A 21893-nucleotide genomic window follows, 5' to 3' on the forward strand; every position below is an offset into this window, starting at 1 on the left:
TACACCCTGCAATAGCTGTCTTCACGACAGACGGGAAGTGATCATTAAGCCTTCCTGAAAGGCTGCACTGGCTGAGAAGGCCTACTTCTGTGAAGAACACTGAAGCATCCCTTTGAGAAGTGACTCTTCTCACAATGCAGTGCAGGACAGCACTCTGAAAGGTGGAAAGCACTTTTGCTTTGTAGACTGAATCAGAGAGATCAGTCCTGGTCTCTGACCAGCATGCTGGGGTCCTGATGGACCAAAGCATGGAAACATCCTTGGAGGGGCTGCAGGCCAAGTTCCTGATGTAGCGCAAACCCCTCAACACCAGTCCTGCCTTGTTCAAGCTTCTGCTGGTAAACCCCAGGGAGAGGAAGTTCATGATTCGCTTGCAGGTACACCTGAAATCCTTACCACTCACCTGGACCCTAAATCTGTATGACTCTTCCTTGGTGGGCCCAGCTCTGCCCTTTGGGAGGGCCCCACACTCCACACCTTTGGAAAAATCTGAAAACACTGACCAGTTCCCTCATGTGAGCTGAATAGGCAGAATCAGAATACATGGGTCGGAAAGAGATGGTAAGGATTTTGCCCAGTCGCCTGTACCCCAGCTACAGATCCTACACCCCAGGCTCTGGAGGCCCATCACAGAGAGCTTCCGAGGGCCCAGATAAACTGTGTGGGAACATCAGTGTGGTAATAGGAGGACGGGGCCCAGCCAAGCTCTGCCTCGCTCCCTGACACCACCAATGACGTGCCAAAGCACATGCCCCATACACTGCTGACTGAGGTGGGAACATTATCCTTTGTCTCTGAGCAGCCACACTTCTGGGTTTACAAATGGAGCCGTGGCAGCACTTCAGCAACCCAACTGAGCTGTTTCAACTCGTCCTTATTACCTGACAGGTGGCCCATCCACCTCACTCCACCTGCACTCTGGGGCTAGGAAACAGGACGGTGTTCCTGCCTGCCAACACCGCATCCAACAGGCTCTGTCCACAGACGTGGGGAGGGATCTAGTCAAGACTAACGGCTGCCGCTTACAGCATCCCTCCAGCCCGAGTGAAACAGCTTCCTTCTATGCCCCAGAAATCAGAGCCGAGCCCAAAACAGCATAATCGGTATCCACTCCAGAGCAGGACACACAGAGATAAGGGACTTGATGAGACACACGGGGATGTGATTCTGGGTCTGTCTTCTACCAGCAGCCTAAGAAGTTGACCTACAATGACACTTGTGAAAGCAAGTCAGCAATATAAAAGCAAGTCCAAATGGATATCTGTGGCTCAGAAACTTATCTGGAGACAGTTCTATCTCAGACCTTGTGATCCTTTATGAAAAATGAAAGGTATAGAAGTTCTAAAACCGGCTTTGGGCAGAAGCGGACAAGTCCTGGCCCCAGAGCCTTCTGAAGAGATGATGGCTGTCCTGTAGGCTCAGTGCTTTTAACTTTAATGTGCCCACGAATCACCTGGGGGGTCTTTTAAATCAGATTCTGACTCTGCAGGTCTGGGCCGGGGCCTGAGACCCTGCATTTCTCACTAGCTCCCGGGTGAGTGACACTGCTGGTCCAGGGCCACATGTGAGCAGCCAAGCACCAGACTAGACGAGAGCATCAAAGGTAACATGACCTGCAGGGCGGTCAGCCCAGGAGGGGGCGGGACGCCACAGGCCCCTGGTGTCCAGGAGAGGTGTCACATGAGCCCTCTAGCCCTTTAATGCAATTGGGGTTTGTGAAGAGCCACCTCTGGGGCAGTATCAGCCCCCTTCTAGCTCCTCTCACACCCGAGAGTAGCACGCCTTGACCAGCCGTGCCAGGACAGTCCCTGGATTCCCGTGCCGAGGGAGGAGGAGGCCGTGAAATGCACGGGAGAGACCTGAGGTGACCAAGGACCTTCAGTCACACGACCACTCTCGTCTCTGGCATTCAGCCGGGCGCTGCCAACCTGGCAGGAGGGCCCAGCATCCACAGCACTGACTCTACACAGTGAGAAATGCTGCCCCAGGGTTGTGCGCAGGGAGTTCAACAGGCCTGGAGAGGCAGCAAGGGAGCCCATGGGACATGTGGCTGTGTACCAGGAGGGCTCACAGTGACGGTGACACATCTGAGGTGGGCCTCAAAGGAGGGGTGGGACTTTTCCAGATAGGATACAGCAGGGAAGGGCACTCAGGCAGAAGGAATAGGACTCGCACAGAGTGGCTACATCCAGGGGATGGTGAGTGGTATGCGTGACAACAGCCAGAATCTTGACTGAGGGAATCAAGATGAGGGCAGGACAGAGGCCTCACTTCCAGGGCTAGAAAGGGAGGAAGGGTCTAGTTGTGCATGAAAAAGGGAGCTTCCAGGCAAAATGAATCTTAAATTAAAAACAAAAACTCTCCCTTTATGACCTGCAATGTAGTAAGAATTAAATTAGTCATTTGATGTCTTTTTTCCAATGCCTAAACTCTTAGACACATAAAAGTTATTTGCATCTGACTTTCCACCTTTTAACATTAAACATAAGCATTTCCCTGGGTTATTATAAACTCCTGGTCAATGTCACTCTGTAGTGGCTGCACAACATTCCTTTAACCAATCCCCACTGCTGGACATTTGGGTCGTTCTCCATCTCTCACCATCATCATGCCTTCTCTGCGCTTTAGATTGTAACCTTGACCTGGATCCTAAGGACTGGTACTCAGATCAAAGGGTGTGAACATGGCCTAAGAGAGGTAACACATGTGGCAGACTTATTTCCCAAAAGGCTGAGGGAGAGGAGTTTCAGTGCTGTGATGGACACTGGATTCTAGAAAACCAGTCTCAGGGTGGGGAGGAAGGGAGGCATCTGAGTCATTCAAGGGGCTCCTGGCCAGGGGGAGGGTTGGCCCCTGAGGTCAGGATGTGCCCACGGCCTGTGCTGTGTCAATGGGCTCATGCTGAAGCTGGGACAGGAACGCCGTGGCCCCGGATACACGCAGGCCTATCACAGGTGTGAGATGGGATGGAGCCACTGGGCTCTACCAGGTACAAAAGGAACCACTCTGCAGACTGGACCCTCCTCACATTTGAGGGGCCCAGCCATACGTGAAGCCCTGTGGTTTACATGAGCAGGCAGGGCCGAGTGTGCTTACCCTCTTTACAAAGCTGAGCACCATGTGGGCCAGCAACCGCCCCTGAGCAGGGCCGCTGGTTCCTTACCTGCCAGAGCTGGGATGGTGACCCGGTTCCACTCCCACGGCTGGTCGTACTCGTCGGCGGGCCTGTCGTCATCCTGGGGCAGCTTGCTCTCCCGCAGTCGGGGGCTGACCGTGCTCTCTGAGTCTGAGTCGACGCTTTGGCCCTCGGGTTCATAAGGGGTGTCGTATAATTGGATGCCTTTGTGCTGCGACCGGACACTTTCCTGCCTCTGAAATTCTGCAGTCAAAAAGGAGGGAAGCAGAGATATAAAGGATGCATAGTACAAGCTTCATCACCTGGGACCTGGTAGGTGACACCCACCAGCCACCACCCAGAGAGGTGGGGACTGCACAGGACAGGCCTCTTCGCTGCATTTAACTGTTCCTCTCCGCCCCTCCCCAGGGCAGTGCCCCTGCTCTCACTGGTCAAGTCTTCCTCACAAAGATCTCAGGCTTTGAACCAAAGGACAGAATCAGAAACCTCATGACCACTGTCCAAGGGTAGGGCCCAGACGTGAGCATGATGTTCTGGGTATGTTCTGACACCGGCCCAGAACACAGAGTTCTTTCCCCCTCGCTTACAGATGAGTGGTGGGGACAGGGTCCTTCCTCTAGGGAAATTGCCCATCCTCTGGACTTGTCACTCCCTATCTGTCAAATGAGGAGATTGGGCTAAATGACCCTCAAGTGTCCACCAAGCTCACATGTTCATTTTGAAGACCTAAGAAGCCAAGAGCCATCCCCAGGGGACTGTTTTCTCCCCTAAAGTCCCAGGAGTGACTGTTTTCCTGCCCTTCTACCTCCCCCAGGGCCTGCCTGTCTTCTAACACACTGAATACAGCTAAGAAACTTGAGAGAGCAGATGTCCAATTTCACTTCTGAATAAGGAAGGAAAGCTCTCAATCTTCTGCAGAGGATACCAGGTCCTGGCTTGAGTCGGGGCTGAGGAGTGGCAGCCAGTCTGAGGACCCAGACAGGGCATGTTCCTTTCAGCTGCTGCTCATTCCTAAGACGCCAGCAGTGGCCGAAAGATGGATGCCAGGATGCCACAGTCAGGTGCTTCTTTGCCAAATAGGGATGGCTTATTTGCTTTGATCATAAACACCCACTTTGTGCAGGGCCCACAAAGGACGGGGGAGAGGAAAGGGTTCACTGTCGAGGCTGCTCTCAGCAAGCCCACTGTTTCCAGAAGAGAGACAACGGGTACGTAAATCACCTTTGCTCTGCGGCAAAGGGGCTCCTGCAGGGCCTGCGAGGGACGAGGCAGGAAGAGAGAGAGGTGGCATTTGAAGTGGCAGTTCTGACAAGCGGAAACAGGAGAGGGACAAGATTCCCTGTGGTTGGACCAGGACAGTGCAGCTGGAGAGAATGAGCTCACTGCCTACTTTCTCGTTTATTCGATAAAATATATATAACATTTAACTTTTGCCATTTTAACCATTTTTAAGTGTACAAGTTAGTGGCATTAAGTACATTCACGTTGTTGTACGGCTACCACCACCTTCCCTCACCAGAACTTTTTCATCACTCTAAACTGAAACTGTCCCCCGCTAACTGTCCCCAGTTTCCTTCCCTCAGCCTCTGGCAACCACCTTTCTACTTTCTTTTTCTTTTCTGGTTTTTTTTGGGGGGGTGGGGTGGGGGAATTAGGTTTACTTATTTTTTTTAATGGAGGTACTGGGGATTGAACCCAGGACCTTGTGCATGCTAAGCATGTGCTCTATCACTGAGCTACACCCTCCCCCCGCTTCTACTTTCTGTCTCTAATAATCTGACTACCTAGCTACCCCATATAAATGGAATCGTATGGTATTTGTCCTTCTGTGACAGTCTTATTTCACTTAGCACAATGTTTTAAAGGTTATTTCATGTTGTAGCATGTGTCAGAATTTATTTCTTTTTAAGGCTGAATAATAATTCACTGTCTACTTTTGCTGGAGTACCAGGTCCAAGGAGGTGAGAGAGGGGAGGTGAGGCTTGATGTGAAGCGGTGAGGGTAGTGAGAGCGTGCTGTTCTAATGGACTCTTGAGGCACTCTGCAAATCAGAGTTCTGATGGCATAAAGCCACAGTAGAAGCCCACGGGAGTCATGTGCCCTGAAGAGCAGCTGACAAAATACACTGACGACGTCAGCCCCTCTGAGCAAGAGCATTCTTGTAGCTTGGGCTTCATGATTCAAGGCCATTCACAGGAATGGCAAAACCCCACGCCGCGCACAGGCCCTGACTCAACAGAAACCAACTGATGCTATGCACTGACCTTTAGTGTTGACATTAAACAGCGCTATGGTAGCATCCCCTAAACTTCATTTAGTCACATACTGACTGCGCGACTTTGCCGTTTTTGAGTACCGCCTGGATTATTATATGCCATTTTTAAAAACTGACAGTTTCACTTTTTAGAGGAAATAAAATTCACTTAAAAAGGAGGCTATTAATCACCACCCTATAAGCCATTATCCTCTACCAAAAACAGATGATAAACATAAACAGAATAAACGAGAACAAAGCCAGTTAGGTAGGTACTATCGCCAGGAAGTAAGTCCAAGGCTCGCTCTCTCTGCTGAAGGGAGCCCCACAAGTACTGGAGAGCCGGTGGGGGAACTAGCAGCAAACCGAGACACTTTCTTTGGCAAATAAGAATAACCTTCTCCTTTTAGAAAGAATAAGAATAAAAAGGGGAAAACTTCACTATGTGGTTCTCAGGCCACCTAAAATCGTGTCTCCTTTGAGATGTCCCATACTTTGGCAAAACACGGCTTTGTCAGGTCCCAGGAGTAAACTGGGGTGATTTATTAGTTTTGGGGATGATGCTTTCCTTTTTATGGGGGAGGAAGAGGAGAAGGGAAGAGCTATAAAAGACAGGACTTGGTCACTTTAAGTCGAAGACCAATGTAAAGTACTGGAGACAACTCTGTAAATCACGAAATCTACCAAACTATCTGATCAGTGCTTTGTGGGGTCATCGTCATCCTTATCACTCCTGGCCTGGTTTAAGGAGTACAGTCTAGCCTCTTGTCTTTGGAGAATTCTGAGGGCTAGGGACACTGGGAATGCAGCTGATAGGCACGGACCCACGAACGCCACCTTCCACTTCATCCTCTCTCACAAGCAGGAACAGCAACCACTAACATGTACTCTACAGTTTACAAAGCACTTTGCATGCAAATCACCATTTAATCTTGGGCCACAAAGCAACTCAAGGATGCACTTCTGTGGGCCCCCAGCAATCAGGAGCATCTTCACTTGCTCTCTCAAGGAGCCCAGTTGCAAACAGATGTTCAATGAATGTGAGTGGGATACAAGGATGACAACTCACAGCCAGAAACCACTCTTTACCCCCAAATTCAGTTAACTCATTAAAGTCCCTGACCACAGTGATAAGGTACCTGTAACAATATGACAAATGCATACAGTTTAGTATTGCACAATAGTCAGGAGAGATGGATATTCCACATGAACACCAGCCTAAAAGGAAAACATGTGCAGTGAACAGATTAGCTATTAAATCAGAAGGACTTGTGCATCCACCTCTCACACAGGATTTATTGTTCTGAAAGCATCTGCGCCTTACCAAAGCTGAGTTAGTAATGGCATGCAGTTAGGGCAGGGGATGCTATAATGGTAATCATTAAAACGAGCTTCCCCCTGTATTACATGGTGAATTCAAATTTTCATTAAGGTTCCAACAATAGGGAGCAGTTGAGTAAATTATGGCACGCAAACTGGATGGAATATTAAGCAGCCATTAAAATGATGAATCTTAAGATTATGTAGCTACATGAAAAAGTGTGCATGAAATTATGCTAAGTTAAAAAGTGAAATACAAGACTGTTTATGTGTTGAGCAAACTGTAAAATGCGGGCTTTCTAAATTAGTCCCGGGCAATGTGAACAATGCCCCAAAGGAATTCTACTCCTTGCTTAGGACTTGCTGAATACTGTTATTGCACACTTTGCTCATAGTGTCTAAACTCTCATGACGGCAATGTTGTAAGTACAGCTACACATGAATAAAGGGCGGAAAACCTGATACAGAAAGGTAAATAGTTACTGTGTACAGAGGAAGGAATGGTTGCATAATTATTTTTAAAAGTTGTTTTAAATAATGAATAAGGATGCTAGTAAAGAAAAATGTAATTAAGAAAGGATCACATGAAAGTAAATACGATTTTAAGCAGGTTGGGCTTATAGGAACTGTGTGTTTCGGAAGCAGCTGCCTTTGCCCGAGAAAACACCCATTTAGGGAGCATCTCCTCTCCCAGGAGACGTTTGCCAAGAGCCCCAGGAAGTTAAGGGCCATTGTGCCAGGCCAGCTTGCCAGACATCACTGTCTCCTGCCTAATGACCAGGTCCATCCTCCTTATTACCCAGACCGATCTGTGACCGTCCAGAGACTAATCTAATAGGGGAGCTGGTGACCATATGTTTTAAGTCACAAGTTATCTGGACATCACCATCTATAAATTCATGGAAAATGACCTTTAATCTTGGGTGGCAGCCTGTGATTTTATGCCTCTTAGGCAGGGAGCAGAATCAGTAAATTGACAGGGTAGGGATTTCTGTTGACCTCTAGAGTAGAAAGGTTTTTAAAGTGGAACTACATACAGAGAAAGAAAAAAAAATAGAGTACTTTCTTTTACAATCAGAGAATGTCAGAACTGGAAGGGGCCCTGGGCACATTCACCAAGGGCACAGAGCCAGGAGGGTGAGGCTGGTGTGCCGACCAAGGACTGTGACCAGGAGAAGCAAAGGCCAGAGTGATCATCTCAGCAGGTGATCTTCCGAGAGAGGGGCCCAGGACAGATCTAGGTGCGAACCAGGAGCCTCCTGAACGGCTCTGACAAGTGTTCAGAGATCTCTACGTCCACAGGCAACAAGCTCCATTTTGCTCTGGTATTCCCCAACTCTGTGCCTCCCCCTCACAGTTTTGTTTGTTTTTGTTTTGTTTTGTTTTGTTTTGTTTTTTCTTTTGGCTGCCAGGAAGCTCAGAGTTAATTCTGATGTTTAACCCAGTAGCCATGTTAGCTTTGGTACTGGGTCAATCGACTTTCACTCGCCCTTCCTTCTACATGGGTCTTGACATCTATCCTAACAGCTTCATTATATACATTACCTTTTATTATGAATAGCCTCAAATCTATATATTTGAAAGCAGGCAGACACACATCTAAACGAAAAAGATGAGAAGAAAAGAAATCTTTTCTTTATCCCTTTAACCTTCCTTTCAGGAACAGAAAGAGGAGGGCAGGGCTCGGCTTCAGCCTCTGGGGAACTGAGGCTGAGGACAGCAGTGCAGTGCAGCCCTGGTGCACCCAGCCTTCCCCAGCAACATGGCACCCACCTGTCCTCACACCCAGCCAGACATCTACCGAATGCCCAGAACAAGAGCTCGATGGAGATGAACCAGACACGGTCCTGGTCTTCAGGGAGCTCTCGGCGAGAGAGGGCCAGAGCCCCCAACACAACAGAGGCGGCTTAGGGTCCTCAACAGCGAGCAGATGTGACACTACAACTCAGTTGGAGGAAACCTGGGAGGGCCTTAAAGTATTTAGACACGAAGTTGTGGCCTCATGGTGTGGCAGGGAAAATGGGCGTTTGATGAATGCAGAGCCAAGGAAGAGGCACAGGGGCTGGAAGCACAAGGTATAAGTGGGGGAGATGGGCTGTCCAGGGGTCCAGCAGGTGAGGAAGCCGAGGCAGTGGAAGTGATTCTGGATAGCCCTGAATGCTGCAGGACAGCACCCCCAAGAGTGTCTAAGGAGAGGTGCCCTATAACCTCCGTGTAGGGTAGAACTGGGCGGGGAGAGGCTGGCACAGGTGTGCAGGTGCCTAGCTGGAAATGATAGATGCTGGCCGGCAGGCCCCTCACTTCTAATTTTCCCAGCTGGCTTGCCTGGGAGTCCAGATTAGATGCCAAATCACAGAGTGGCAGAGCTCAGTAGAGAGGTGCAGCCAAAAGAGGCCTCCATTCCCGGGTCCTGCCATCACCGCTCAGCCTAAAAAACCTCTACTCAGCCTGTGATGGGCATGCCTGGCTGTGCCATCAGAACTCTATGGTCTAGGGCTGCACTACTAGAGCAATAATGGGGCTGCCATGGCACCAGCCACCTGTGGGGAGGCAAATCCTGGGGTCCAGGTAAGCGACAGGTTCAACAGCACAGCACAGACTCCTGGAGCCTGAATCCTGGCTCCAGCAGGGGACCCAGGGTAAGCTGCCCCAGTTGCCTCATTCCTGGAGGGGGAACAACAGTATCCAACGTGGAAGGATGTTATGAGGATCAAATGAATTAATCTATGTTCAGTGTTTAGAACAGCACCTGGTGCACAGAGAGCACTCCAGGAATGTTGGTATCATTTCCTGGGGCTTCCATGGAACACCACTCCATGAGCCCTCCTCCTCTGAGATCACCCTTCGTCCCCCACAGCACAGAAAGCCTGCTTACAAACTCTAACAGGACAACCCTGTGTTGAAAATGGAAGGGCTTCACCAGCCATCTCTGAACCTACTTCCATTTCTGGATCCACAATTTCGGATTTCAACTGCACGTCTCCACCTGGGAGCTTTGCACAACTCTTGTGCATAACACGAAACACACAGGGGAGGGCTCAGTGCCCAGGGGTCTAATGACCACATTTTACAGATGGGGAAACTGAGGCCTGGGGAAGAGAAGAAGGCCCCAGGTCCTCTAACTCCTAGAGCAGGGCTCTTCTTCCTGCCTGTCCAGACGCTCCTGACTTCTCTTTATCAGACTGTCTTGTTTGTAACCTTCTGGAGGCAGAGGCATCTATTTCAGTCAGGTCTGAGGTGTTAAAAAACACACCTAGCCCCACAGCCCAAGTGAGGAGTTCCACGGGAGCAGTGGGCGGCTGCTCCCAATTAGACACGCATCTGAAACCCAGCCTGGTTCTGAGGCGCCACATCAAAGGGAAGACAACGGATGTTCCCCACAACTGAACTGTTAAAACATCTGCTGGAGAAAGACCCTCCTCCTAACCGGGGGTCTTCAACGAATGCCTGAATTCAGGGGTCCCCCGGAGGCTGAGGTGGTGCACGGAGCAGCAGGGGTCCTGGGTGGACACTGCAGGCCAGCAAGGGCAGGGCAGAACGGCTCAGAGATGGAGCCTGGACACCAACCCAACACAACACAAGCAGAGGTCCCACCTCCTCCTCCTCCAACTAGTCCGGTTTCCGGAGCTGTCTAGAAGCCAGGAGACTGACTAATTGGAGCTCTCTTACCATCTCTTTTCTGGGCATGCACAGAAACACCCCAGAAAAAAGAGGATGAGCTCTGCAGATCAGGCGTGTGGAGCAAGAACAACGGTCACGTCCGTGGAAGCAGCGCAGGCCTGTCACTGCCCGGCGGGACCTGCACCACTTGCTCTTTTACGATCAGCCCAAGGGCGAGGGGAAGGCCCAGGGCTGAGTCAGGGTGCCCAGTCTGCTCCCTCCCCTCGGTCACCTGCACAGGGACAGGGTCTCTCCCGAGGACCCGGTTCTGCAACACCAAAGGGGGCCGGTGGGGGTTCGGGGTTCCGATGACACCAAATGTGCTTTCCTCACGATTTAAAAGGCCATGCGGGCCTCTTCGCAGAGCTCTTGGGAGCTGTCTGCAATTATGGCCGGGCACTCCACCCTGCCCATCACTCTGCTCTCCTCCAGTGACAGCCTTTGCGTGCAGAGGCCTCTGAGCGGCTGCAGGCCTGAGTTGTGTCGCCATCCCCCGTGGAGACTCACTGAGGCGAACTCGCTGCTCCAGGATCCTGGCTGCTCCCAGGCTCCAGGCAGCACATCAATGAGCATCCATTCAGAGCAGCAACTTTCTCAGGAGACAGCTTTCTGGCTTCCTGTCGACGGCAAGACCCACATTCACAGGCAAGCGGAGAGACTGCCTGCCTTTCTTTCTCAAACATCCACTGGACCGTGACTGGGTGCTAGGGTGGACCCCAGGCTCCCCCCATCCCCAGAGGACTTGTAGTTCAGCGAGAGAATCAGGATGCCAACGTTCATGAGGACTCAATTAATAAGTTACGAGCTGCTGAACACCTGGCTGTGCCAGGCACTGTCCTGAGCATTGGCTGCATGTCCTTCCTCATCCCCATGACACAGACAAGGTGACAGTATTCTATAGGACAGACACTGAGGCTCAGGCAGCTCAGAGTCCCCACTGGGACCAACCTGTTCTAAAGTGGTACAGACAGTGGCAGCTTGGTAAGGGCAGAAAGCAAAGGTGGTCCCAGGGATTTTGAAAACCCTTAAGAAGGAGGTGGCATTTCATAGGCTCTCAAGTCCTAGTGAAAGGAGGCCTCTTAAGGGCCACGGAAGCCAAGGGGCCTGCCTAGTGTGACAGACAGTGAATGGGGCGGAGGGCAGGGTAGACTACACTCAAGGAAAGAAGGAAGATGCAGACAGGTGAAGACGAGGGCCCCAGGAGAAAGGGCAATGGAGGCAGGGCAAGCACAAGCCAAGTTGTAGACAGGGGAAAGCTGGAGAGATTGTGAGGTAAAAATCAAAGCCTGTGAGTTGTCCTGAGCCCAGTGCTACTGAGGAAAGGAGATGGGGAGTGGCTAGAAAAGGAAATGGGCTGGGCTATGGAGGGCCCTGAGTGCCAGGAGAGGGAGCAGGAAACTGCAAAATGTAGACCAGGTTTGTGCTTTCACACACACACACACACACAAAGCCTTTTGAAGGCAGGCAGGAAACACCAGGGTGTGGCAATCAGTTGCTGATGACCTGAAGGTCCGGCCTCCCAAACAATTAGGGCTCCACCCTTTCAAGAAGTGGATGGAGGATGCCCAGGGCTCCAAAAGGAAAAACACATTCCTGCAAACAGCTCCTCAAAGCGGAAAAGCAAGCATTTCTCCAAGATGAGGGGCAGAGGTCAGGCTGGTACTAGCACTCTCTGGTCAACCCTCAGAGGGGCGGATGTCCCCTGACCCCTGTGTTACAGAGGCCAGACACAGTCCAGCCTTGTGGCTTCCGAGTACTGACGGACTATACTTATAAAGAAGGCTAGTCGCCCCACTGGTGCAATCTTCCAGTCTGCTGGGCACGGCAGGTCTCAGCTTCCAGGGGCCTTGGGCCACACTCTAATGTGATAAAGCCACAGGGAACAGATGTTCATGCCAGACCAGCTCAACTACACCCCTCACAGAGCAGCACCACCTGCCCTTTCTCTTGGAACCTCCCAGAGTGAGCCTTGGAGGAGCCATGACCACACCTAAGTCCCTTCCCTACCTGAGCGGTCAGAAATCTGCAGCTCAGACAGGCTGATTTGTTCAGCCAAGGTCTGGGAGATTCAACTCTCAACACACTTCAAGAATTACTGAGTGCTGAGTGCATGCGGTGTGCCAGTGTCAGTGCTAAGTGCTTTGCCTCCATGTTCTCACTCAGTTCTCACAGCACCTCTACAAGGGGTGCTGTTGGCATTACCACTTTAAAGATGGTCACACGGTAAGCCAGTGATGGAGGCAGCCTTGCTCCAAAGCCCACACTCTAAACCACGCAGCTGTCTGCACCACTTTTCCAACACCAGTTGGTACTCCCTCCACTCCACCAGGTCCAAAATAACATAACATGTTCAGGTAGGCAGGGGAAGCAAGCACTGGAAGAGCTGAGTCCTAGCTCCAGCTGCTGGTCCTAGCTTCACCGTACTGAGTGATGCCAGGCAGGTGACTGACTTCCTCCCTCTAGTCATCAGTTTGCTCCTTTGTCAGGGTAACTTGGGTCATCTTGGGGTTTATCTGACTAGGACCACACATAGGTCCCTATAGGAATCATTAGGCAGCCTGGAAGGATAGCAAAGGGCGGCATCAAGAGGAAGAGACCTGCCCATCAAGTACTTATTTAAGCACATTCTAGATCTGTAGAGGGGTGGCCAACATATGCTGTTAGTCCCAGGTTAGCTGGACCTAAGCAAGTGATTATAAACTGGCATTGGGTGCAGGGTGCCAGCCTCCCAGGGCAGAGCCAGGGCCCCTTTCCAGGCATGACTCTTCCCTCTACTTGTACCTAATAGCACCCCTTGCCACATGCCAGATTTGCAGCCAAATTGGTCAGACCCCAGCCATACCCATCTGGTGGTGGCGGCAGCCCTGGGGCTGGTCACTGGGTCCCTGCCTCATGCTGAGGGGGGTTGCTGGCATCATGCCCTGTGCCCAGCACAGCTGTCCAGTCGGAAGTGACTTGCTGAGATCTGGCAAGCTCTCTACCCCAGCCTTTCTTGCTTTGGAACTGCTTCAAGAGAGGAATTAATCCCCCTGGGGACTGGTAGACAACCTCAGCCTTCTGTACAGTGATGAGGAGGCTGCCGGCTTGAGACCACCAGCCTGGCCCTCCGCTCACCGGCTGTGTGACCCTGGTCAGCTGCCTGATCCCCTGGGGCTAAGATTCCTCGCAGGTGAGGCAGGAGGGGGTGAAGCAGATGGTCTTGGAGGTCTTTCTGGCTGCAGAGTCCCTCAGTCTGATTCTATGAAAAGTGGATGTTCGCACAGACTTCTTCTTCCAGTGCTGTGGCACCAGCACACGAAGGAAGAGGGGACACACACAGGAGCAGCCATCCTACAGTGTGTGGGGTTCCCAATCTCGCACCCTAACCACCTTCCAGCAAACTCCTCCAAAACTCAACCCCAATATTCAATGAGAACCTCTACTGAGAAGCTCTACTCCAGCACAAAGTTGTGCTTTCCTGCCTGTGATTGATTTAATGTGTCAACTTGAGCGGGTCACAGGGTGTACAGATACTTGGTCAAACATTATTCTGGGTATTTCTGTGAAGGTATTTTGGAATGAGACTACCGTTTAAATCCGTGGACTGAGTAAAGCAGACTGCTGTCCCTAATGTGGTGGCCCTTGCCCAACAGTTGAAGGCCTGAATAGAACAATAAAAGCTGACCCTCCCCTAATAAAGAGAGAATTCTTCCTGCCTGACAGCATTTGTACTGGGACATCAATTTTTTTTCCCCCTGCCTTCAGGCTTGAACTGAAACATTGGCTCTTCCTGGGTCTTGAGCCTGGTGGCTTTTGGACTAGAAATAATCCATTAGCTCTCCTGGTTCTCAGGCCTTAAAGCTTGGACTGAAACTAAACCACAGGCTCTACCTGATCTCCAGTTTGCTGACTCTCCCTGCAGATCTTGGGACCTGCTGGTCTCCATAATCACAAGAGCCAGTTCCTTACAATAAATCTCTCTTATTGGTTCTGTTTCTCTGGAGAACCTTCACTTATTCATGCCTCTATGACAAGCCCTTCCCCACATGCCTACCACGTGCTCCTAGGATGGGCTGCTTGTCTGTCCCACTCCTCAAACAGTTCCTGCAAAGACTGCGCAACAACACAGAAGCTGGGACTATAAGCAAACCTCTTTATCACAATGCAGAGGGGACCTGCCAATTTTCTTGAACCTGAAGAACTAGGGACACAGCCAAGCATCAGCTCCCTAAGAAGGACCTGCAATTCCACCTTTAGGAGACCTCACAACAGCAAAGCCACTGCAAGACTGGGGATCTTGCAGAGGATCCCTCCTTGGCCCAGAAGTGACCACCTGCTAAGGGCCAACACAAACTTGACAAAAAAGACCAACAGCAAGACTCCCTCATTCCATATTAGCACTTTCTGGTCCACAAAGTCCTTTGTGTTACTTGGTTCTTATAACCATCCGATGGTAAACAGATCTTGGTGAGCAAAGCCAGCATGCCCATTTAGTGGGGCAAACAGGAAACCCAGTATTGAAGGGACCTGGCAAAGTCAGAATGACAAATCTGCACGGGTCCTACTCCACTGGTCTTTCCAACTTTACCTTTACATCTTGGTGCCACAGGACAAAAAAAAACCCAATTGTTTTTGCCTTTTTTGAAAGAGGAGTGGGGAAGGGGAAGGTGTGTGTGAGGTGCTACACACAAGAATTAGGAACCTGAAAGCTACCACTGTTCAGAATAGCCTTCAAGTGGCTCTTTCCTGCCAACAGCTATCACAGATTACGCCATCCCTATGACCATCTCAAGAATTTTTGGACGGAAGCATCTGGATAATGAATGCTTTTATGCTGGCAAACACAAGAACAATTCCTCTCAGGGCCCTAAAAAGGTGCCCTGAAGAGACTCTGTCTGTGTGAAAGGCGCCATCAATGCTTGGAACCCGAGAGCAGAGGTACCGTGAGATGTGGGGAGATGGCCTTCTCACCACTGGTGGCCTTTTCCAACCGGCTCCCCTCTAGGAGCCCCAAAACCCTAAGTCTCAGTTTCTGTTCAGATTGGGAGCCCATGTACTGAACCCCCACGGTGTGCAAGGAGTGGTGCAGCAGCTCAAAGATCAATCTGACACTGTCACCAGCACTTCCCTTCAAAAAGCTAGGATGGTGCTTAACCATCCCCCCCACCGCCACCCGCACACCCTCAGTGTTGGTGGTGAGTGTTCCTCAGCCCAGGGACCCTGAGGTGCTACCACGTTCTACTCACTTGCACACTCGGCCCCCACCCCCGCTCTAGCTTCTGAGGGCCAAGTTCAAGTCCAACCCATCTTGACACAGCCCCCTCTCTGTGATTCCTAGCACAGAACGTGGCTCCACAGATGCTCTGTAAATAGTGGTTGAAAGAACAATGTAAACAGTCCCTTGCAAATTTAGAATTTAGCACAGAAAAAAAAAAAAAAATATTTTTAAAACATCTGTCTACCTTAGGAAGAGAATTGAATTCATAGACTGGTGAAGAGGGTATAAACTGGAAATGGCCTTTTCAGAGATAAAATTGGTGAATCCAACTAAAATTAAATAGCCTATGGCTTGAAGTTCCACTTCTGGAAATCAATTCTACAGAAATATCCAGACCCACAAGCAGAAATAAACGTACACGGACCTTTACTGCAGAACGTGAGAACAGAAAACTCGAAACAAGTTAGAAGTCTACAAATAGGGGAGTGACTGAATACACTGTGTTCCAGCCATATTAGAGAGTCATTTGAAAAGACTAATGACCTTGGACAAGATCTCTGATGCAGAATGATGTTTAGTAGGAGAGCGTTTATGTAGGAAGTAATGTTGGTAGTATGAATAGAGATGCGTATTTCTGTAAGCCAATGGGAAAAGGGCGAAATGAATACACAACAAATTATTAATGACGATTCTTGTCTCTGAAGAGAGAGTTCACTTTTCATTTTCTATGTGCCTGTACTTCGAATTTCCCTACCCAGAGCACATTTTTTTTTAAATCTATTTCTTATTTAATGTATTTAATGTTTTTTAAAGGAAGCTTCACGTGCAGATGTGGCACATGCAACTATCCTCTTCATTATCATCATTGTTCATGACAGCACTTGTTCAGTGTCTACTGTGAACCAGGCGCTGTGCCAGCGACTTGGTATGAATCCCAGGACAGATGAGGAAACCGAGGCAGCGACAGGAAGAGTAGGTAAGTGCGGCCATGCAGCAGATGTGCCACATCTGCTGTCCTCAGAGCCAGTGCGCCCTGTCCTCCCCGCTCCCTGCTTGCTCTCGGGAAGCACTACGGCGATGGAATTCCCCCCTCGTCTTCTGCTCAACGTTCCCGTGGAACAGGCTTCAGATCAACAGCTTCTGCTTCTGTGACTGTTTTGAAACAATTTCATGTCATGTTTACATATTTCAAGTTTAGGAAATAGAGTTTGGAGGAGATGATGTTTTGTTTTTTAACTCTAAGATGTACATTTTGATTATAACACAGTCCCCCAAACATGCCCTGGTCATTCATGGAGGCACTAATTATTTAAAGACACATTAAAGAACTGCAGTTACAGAACTTGGCACCACAAACCACCAAAGTTTTCCCAAAACACAGCTACGAGGACAGGCCTGATCACGACTCGGGACCCATGGTTTCACTGCAAAGGACCCCCACTCTCCCTGGGGCTTGTTATCCTTTTTTGTAAGTGACGAGTCAAGGCAATTCCCATCAATCAACATTGATCAGCAGGCTGCGAACCAAAAACCAACCTAAGATGGGTGATAACAAAGAGGTTATCCTTTTGAGGGGCAGGTGCTCAGGGAAGCAGGTCTAGACCTCAACACCCAGTTAAGGTGGCCCCCTGCCAAGGGCATCAGAAGGGATTACAAACAGCTTGACAAGTTCTTATTCATAGCACTGAGACAGGATTCCAGCTCCAACACAAGAAGGGTGCTTCAGGAAATGAACTGAGAGTCCTGATCCTGAAAATCCACACAGCGAGAAAGGGTGAGGGAGGAGGTCTGGATACCACAACCTGCCTCACCGGTTCATTCTTTCACTCACTCGCCTACTGAACACCCGTGTTGCTGGTTTATGGGGAAATGCTGATCAGTCAAGCCTGGTCCCTGCCCTAGAGAAGCTCACAGCCTAAAACACAGTCTTCTCTGGGGCTGGGTAGTTACTTGCATCGTCTGCTTAAGTACCAGCAGGCTGAGAGCTCACGGTTTAGTGGTGAGGCAGTGGGGAGCCATGGAAGGCTTCTGAGAAGGCCAAGGGATGAGCAGGGCCCCGGGTCTGCCCCACCTCACCTTATCACGTGCTGGGGGCTGGGCTGGCCAGGTCCCTGGGAGCCTCAAGACTGCATTCTCACTGCTGCCTTGCCACTGCATGCAGGGTGGCATAAATGAGCTAAACGATGACAACACACTGTATCAACCACAGGTCCTGTCGCAGGTGTTATCTGTGGGATGCCCATAAGCCAGAATCAAATGCTACAAGTGCCAGAGACGGAACTAGGGTCTGGAGGGCATCAGAGTATGTATGTGTGTGCACTTACATTTATAAACACACATACATACACATACATGTACATACACGCACAGGGTCACATGCTCACGTGCTAGACCCTTTAGCAGCCTATTGCTCCAGCCCCTCAGAGCCCCCATACCACCTGGGTCAGTAGGTTTTCTCTGCAGAGTTGTGGTGGGGGTGGGGCATAGGGATCAAAAGCACTTCTTATCAGGTGTGTCTATGTGAGTGTCTCAGCCAGGAGCCAGGGGCACCTGGAGTAAGTGACAGGTGAAGAGACTTTTATAAAATGACAAGCAGCAGCCCATGTGACAAGAGACACTCGAGGTTTGCTGAAGACTCCTCTTTTTCCTGGAACGAGATGAGTCTTAGCACTTGCCTTTGGATTAAGTCTTGAGACCCAGTGAATGAGAACTGGGAGGGAGGGTGGGGCGGGAAAGAAAGCCTATTTGAGTGTGTATTAAACTAGAAGAAAAAAGAAATCACAGGAAGAAAAATGAACAAATCTAAAAATAAGGCAGCTCCAACATTATTGCTAGATAGAAAATATAACCCCTGCTAGGCAGAGAAGCCAAAATGGTATGAAAGAGAAAATATAAAGTTCCCACCTAAAAATAACTGGAGTACTAACACAGACTCACCGTTGAGAAATATGCAATTTCTGAAATGAGCCCGAGACTGCAGTCTCACTTGGTAGGGAGGGGTTGCCACAGTCTGGAATTTAAGGTTCTCTTCCAACTATGAAGCTGGCAATAGAGAACAGAGATCGATTCAAGAGCATTCCTAGCCGTTTGCTAGAAGACCTGCAGAAAACTCAGACAAGCAGAGACCTGGGGTGCAATGGGTAGAACTCGGGCTGGGGGTCAAGAGCCTGGCTGAGCTCACTGCCAGCAGACCCTAGGCTCCTTGCAGCTTCCTAGTCTGTCAAGTGACTAAATGTTAGGCGGCAGACTGACCTTGGTTGTTCATTTATTTACTAAATAACCTCTTTTCATACCATTCCTTTGTTTTTACGTTCTACATTTATATATGGTTGTAGCAACCCAGTAGCACAGCAGAGTAAATAGTGTCCACAGAATCTGGTTTTGACTCTCAAATCCAGGCCACTTCCGAGCTGTGTGACCCTGGCAAATCCTCCAACCTCTCTGGGCCTCTAGCCCAAATGACGTCACTCGACCCAATGAGCAGCAAGTGCAGGGTGCTGGGCGTGAAAACAGTATTGTCTTCTGCCCCACCCCGCACTCCAGCATGTTTCAAACCTTGACTGTCTTGGAATAAAGGCAAATACAGTTCAAACAATGAACCTCCTACCTCCCCTAATAATGCAGTGCTTCAGTCCCAGGTACCAAACATGCTGGCAACTCTAATAGACTCGTGTGCACATCTTGGAACCAGACTTGGAAGTCTCAGGTTCAAGACCTGGCTCTGCCATTAACCAGCTCCCACCCTTTGGGGATTGACTTGCCCCAGTAGAGCCTAGGTATCCTGTTTCGGAGTGGGGAGAATACTACTATTAGCCCCATGGGGCTGTTAAAAAATAATATCAGACAAAGGATACAAAAAAAGCCTTGTAAACCATAAAACTCCATGCAGATGTTACAGATTAGCATGGCACATACATACATGTGCACAGATAGACACACAGCCTTATTTCTCGCTGACATCTGGTATAGATGACTCGCCATTCCATCAGTTTATGTCCACAAGGGGAAGACTTCCCATTTCATTTTTTTTTGTAATATCAGTCATGTACTGAGCCTTTCACAGATGCTGAACAAACAGAATTAACTCCTATATCACTATTCAATATTTTCCATATTTATCCCCAAAAGGAAGAATCCTACACTGTGTGACAAGGTTCTGAAAAGGCACGATCTGATTTCAGGGTTTAGAAACATGACTTTTTTTTGCATGGCACCTACCCCTGAACAATTTGGAAATACTCTGGGAAAAGGAGTGCTTTATGTTATATACAAAGCCCCCAATAACTGGAACCAAAGCTTTCCTCCGAGCGTTTCATTAAGTATATCATCTGCTTGCGTTTGGCACTTTTCCACTAGCTGGGAACCTACAAAAACTGATGTGGTATGACAGCCGAGTTGGTGCTGCCAGACAAGCTTCCTCACTGGCTCGGAAACGGGGGTGGGGGTGGCGAGAGGGGAAGGAATGGGGGAGGGGTGGCAGCTGTCACATTACAGCTGCCGCCACACAGACATGCATGCACTTCAGATTTCACTCACGTCCCCCCGACAGAGGCACCGACCACAGGCCACATGACCGCCAGGGCTCCATGCTCATCCCCGTCCTGGTGAGACAAAGAGGCTGTGCCTCACCAGAGACATCCTGTCCTCCCTAGGTACTTCGCAACCACTCTTCAGGACAAGCTCTCCTCTGGTGTTTAAACTTGTTGGCCTCTGGGCCCCAGACCCCAACCACCTGCCCACCACTGACTCAGAGAAGGCTCTTCTGTTCTGTGTCTTCCTGACAACTGAGTGGGGCTGGCTACCGCAAACTTCGGCAGTCCTTGGCAGCCGGTCTGGAAAAATGTTCCCCTGCTGGTGGTGATCACAGTGTGCTCCAAGCCTGGGGGAGAGAACAGGGCCTCAGGGGTCCCACTGAGGAGTCTTCTGTCCCCAAAGTCCATGAAAATCTCATTCACCCTTGGAGGAAGCCTCCCAATGCCTGGCTTGCTTTCCTCACTGAGGAGGTCAAGGATACTAACAGTGAGGGTAACACTGTAGAGGGCAGGGAAGGGGGAGTAGAGAGAAGAGAGGTGCTCAAAATTTTCTTGCCTGCTCCATAGAGAAGGATGCTGTCGTAGGACCCTCGACTTCACTCCCTACATCTGCCAGGATGTCAGGAATGGCTCAAGACTAATTGTTCTAAGAGCCAAATCATCATCTTAGGCAGATGTCTTTCAACATCCAATTGGCTGACATCCAACAATTCTACACAATAGGTCAAATCATTCTGTTTCCTGGGGGTTTAATTCGCAACTAATTTCGCTTACAGGGTTCACTAGGAAGCTCCCACTGTTTAAAATGAGATGTGCTGGGGTGCTTTATGGAGATTTTTCTAAGTAGTGAACAACCTGGAATGGCTGTTTTGGAAAATGCCTGAGCTGGAGTGACTGCAGCCATTCTGTGTCCCCACAGTCAGCCACGGTCTGCAGGTGGGAGCAGATGCAGGGTGGGCCACCTGTCCACAAGCATCTCTATTTTTAGGAATATCTGAAGCCCAATTCTGCCCTCATGCCCTAAAAGAGCTCCCCAGGTTCTCACCTGCATGACAGTCTTCAAGCTCAGCTGGGGCTCCCAGGGAAACCTGCTCAGGAGGGAGAATGGCCTTGCAGCCTGGTCAGCCCTGGATGGAGGGTTCCTAATCCAGGTCCCATGACCTGGGCCCGTGCAGGAGCTGTGATTATGTGCATAGGTGCTCACATGGCAGAAGCCTGCTTTCAGGACTTAAATAGTGCAACAGTTCTTTTAAAATATTTGTCAGCTAACACTTAGGTGAGAGTCTAAAACCCTCATTTCTACAACACTGGCTGGATCCCCATCCCCTGAATGCTGGACATGTTCCGAGTCACAAAGTCAGCACATTCACTGTGTGCCAGACCCTGGGCCAAGGTCACTGCCTGCTCCCCACTCCATGCACCCTGCCACCACCAGCAATGACCTCTCCTTTCAGCTCCCAAAGCCCTTTGAGACCAGGCTTAGATCTCACCTCCTTCAAGCGCTGCCCCTGACCACCCCGGGGAGGCATCTTGCCCCTCTGCCGCCTGCTCTAGCACTGATTATCTGTCCCTTTCATATGTCAGTTACTCATGCAAGGCCTCAAGACATTTCTTCCAGTGCTGGTGTTAACTGCCATGTGACTCTGTGTCCTCAGCTTCTTATCCTGGACTGATTTTCCAACTTGACTTCAGTTTTAGAGCAGAGGCTCAAAGGGATTAATCTGTGTGTCCCATGTGGCCCAGTGCCCACCTGATACCAGCAGGGAGATCTCAATGAGGTTGAGATGATGCAGA

The 21893-nt window shown here is 50.0% G+C and overlaps 1 protein-coding gene across 1 annotated transcript in view; it reads right to left on the reverse strand.

The window, feature by feature from the left end:
- SHB (SH2 domain containing adaptor protein B) overlaps positions 1–21893 on the reverse strand; it is a 125737-nt gene that overhangs the window by 41016 nt on the left and 62828 nt on the right. Inside the window, exon 3 of the mRNA XM_031450057.2 lies at positions 3164–3379. Within this exon, the coding sequence (XP_031305917.2) occupies positions 3164–3379 (216 nt within the window). The remainder of the gene's footprint in view (positions 1–3163; positions 3380–21893) is intronic.

This window comes from Camelus dromedarius, chromosome 10 (genome assembly GCF_036321535.1).
Source record: "Camelus dromedarius isolate mCamDro1 chromosome 10, mCamDro1.pat, whole genome shotgun sequence".
NCBI classification, from domain to species: domain Eukaryota; kingdom Metazoa; phylum Chordata; class Mammalia; order Artiodactyla; family Camelidae; genus Camelus; species Camelus dromedarius.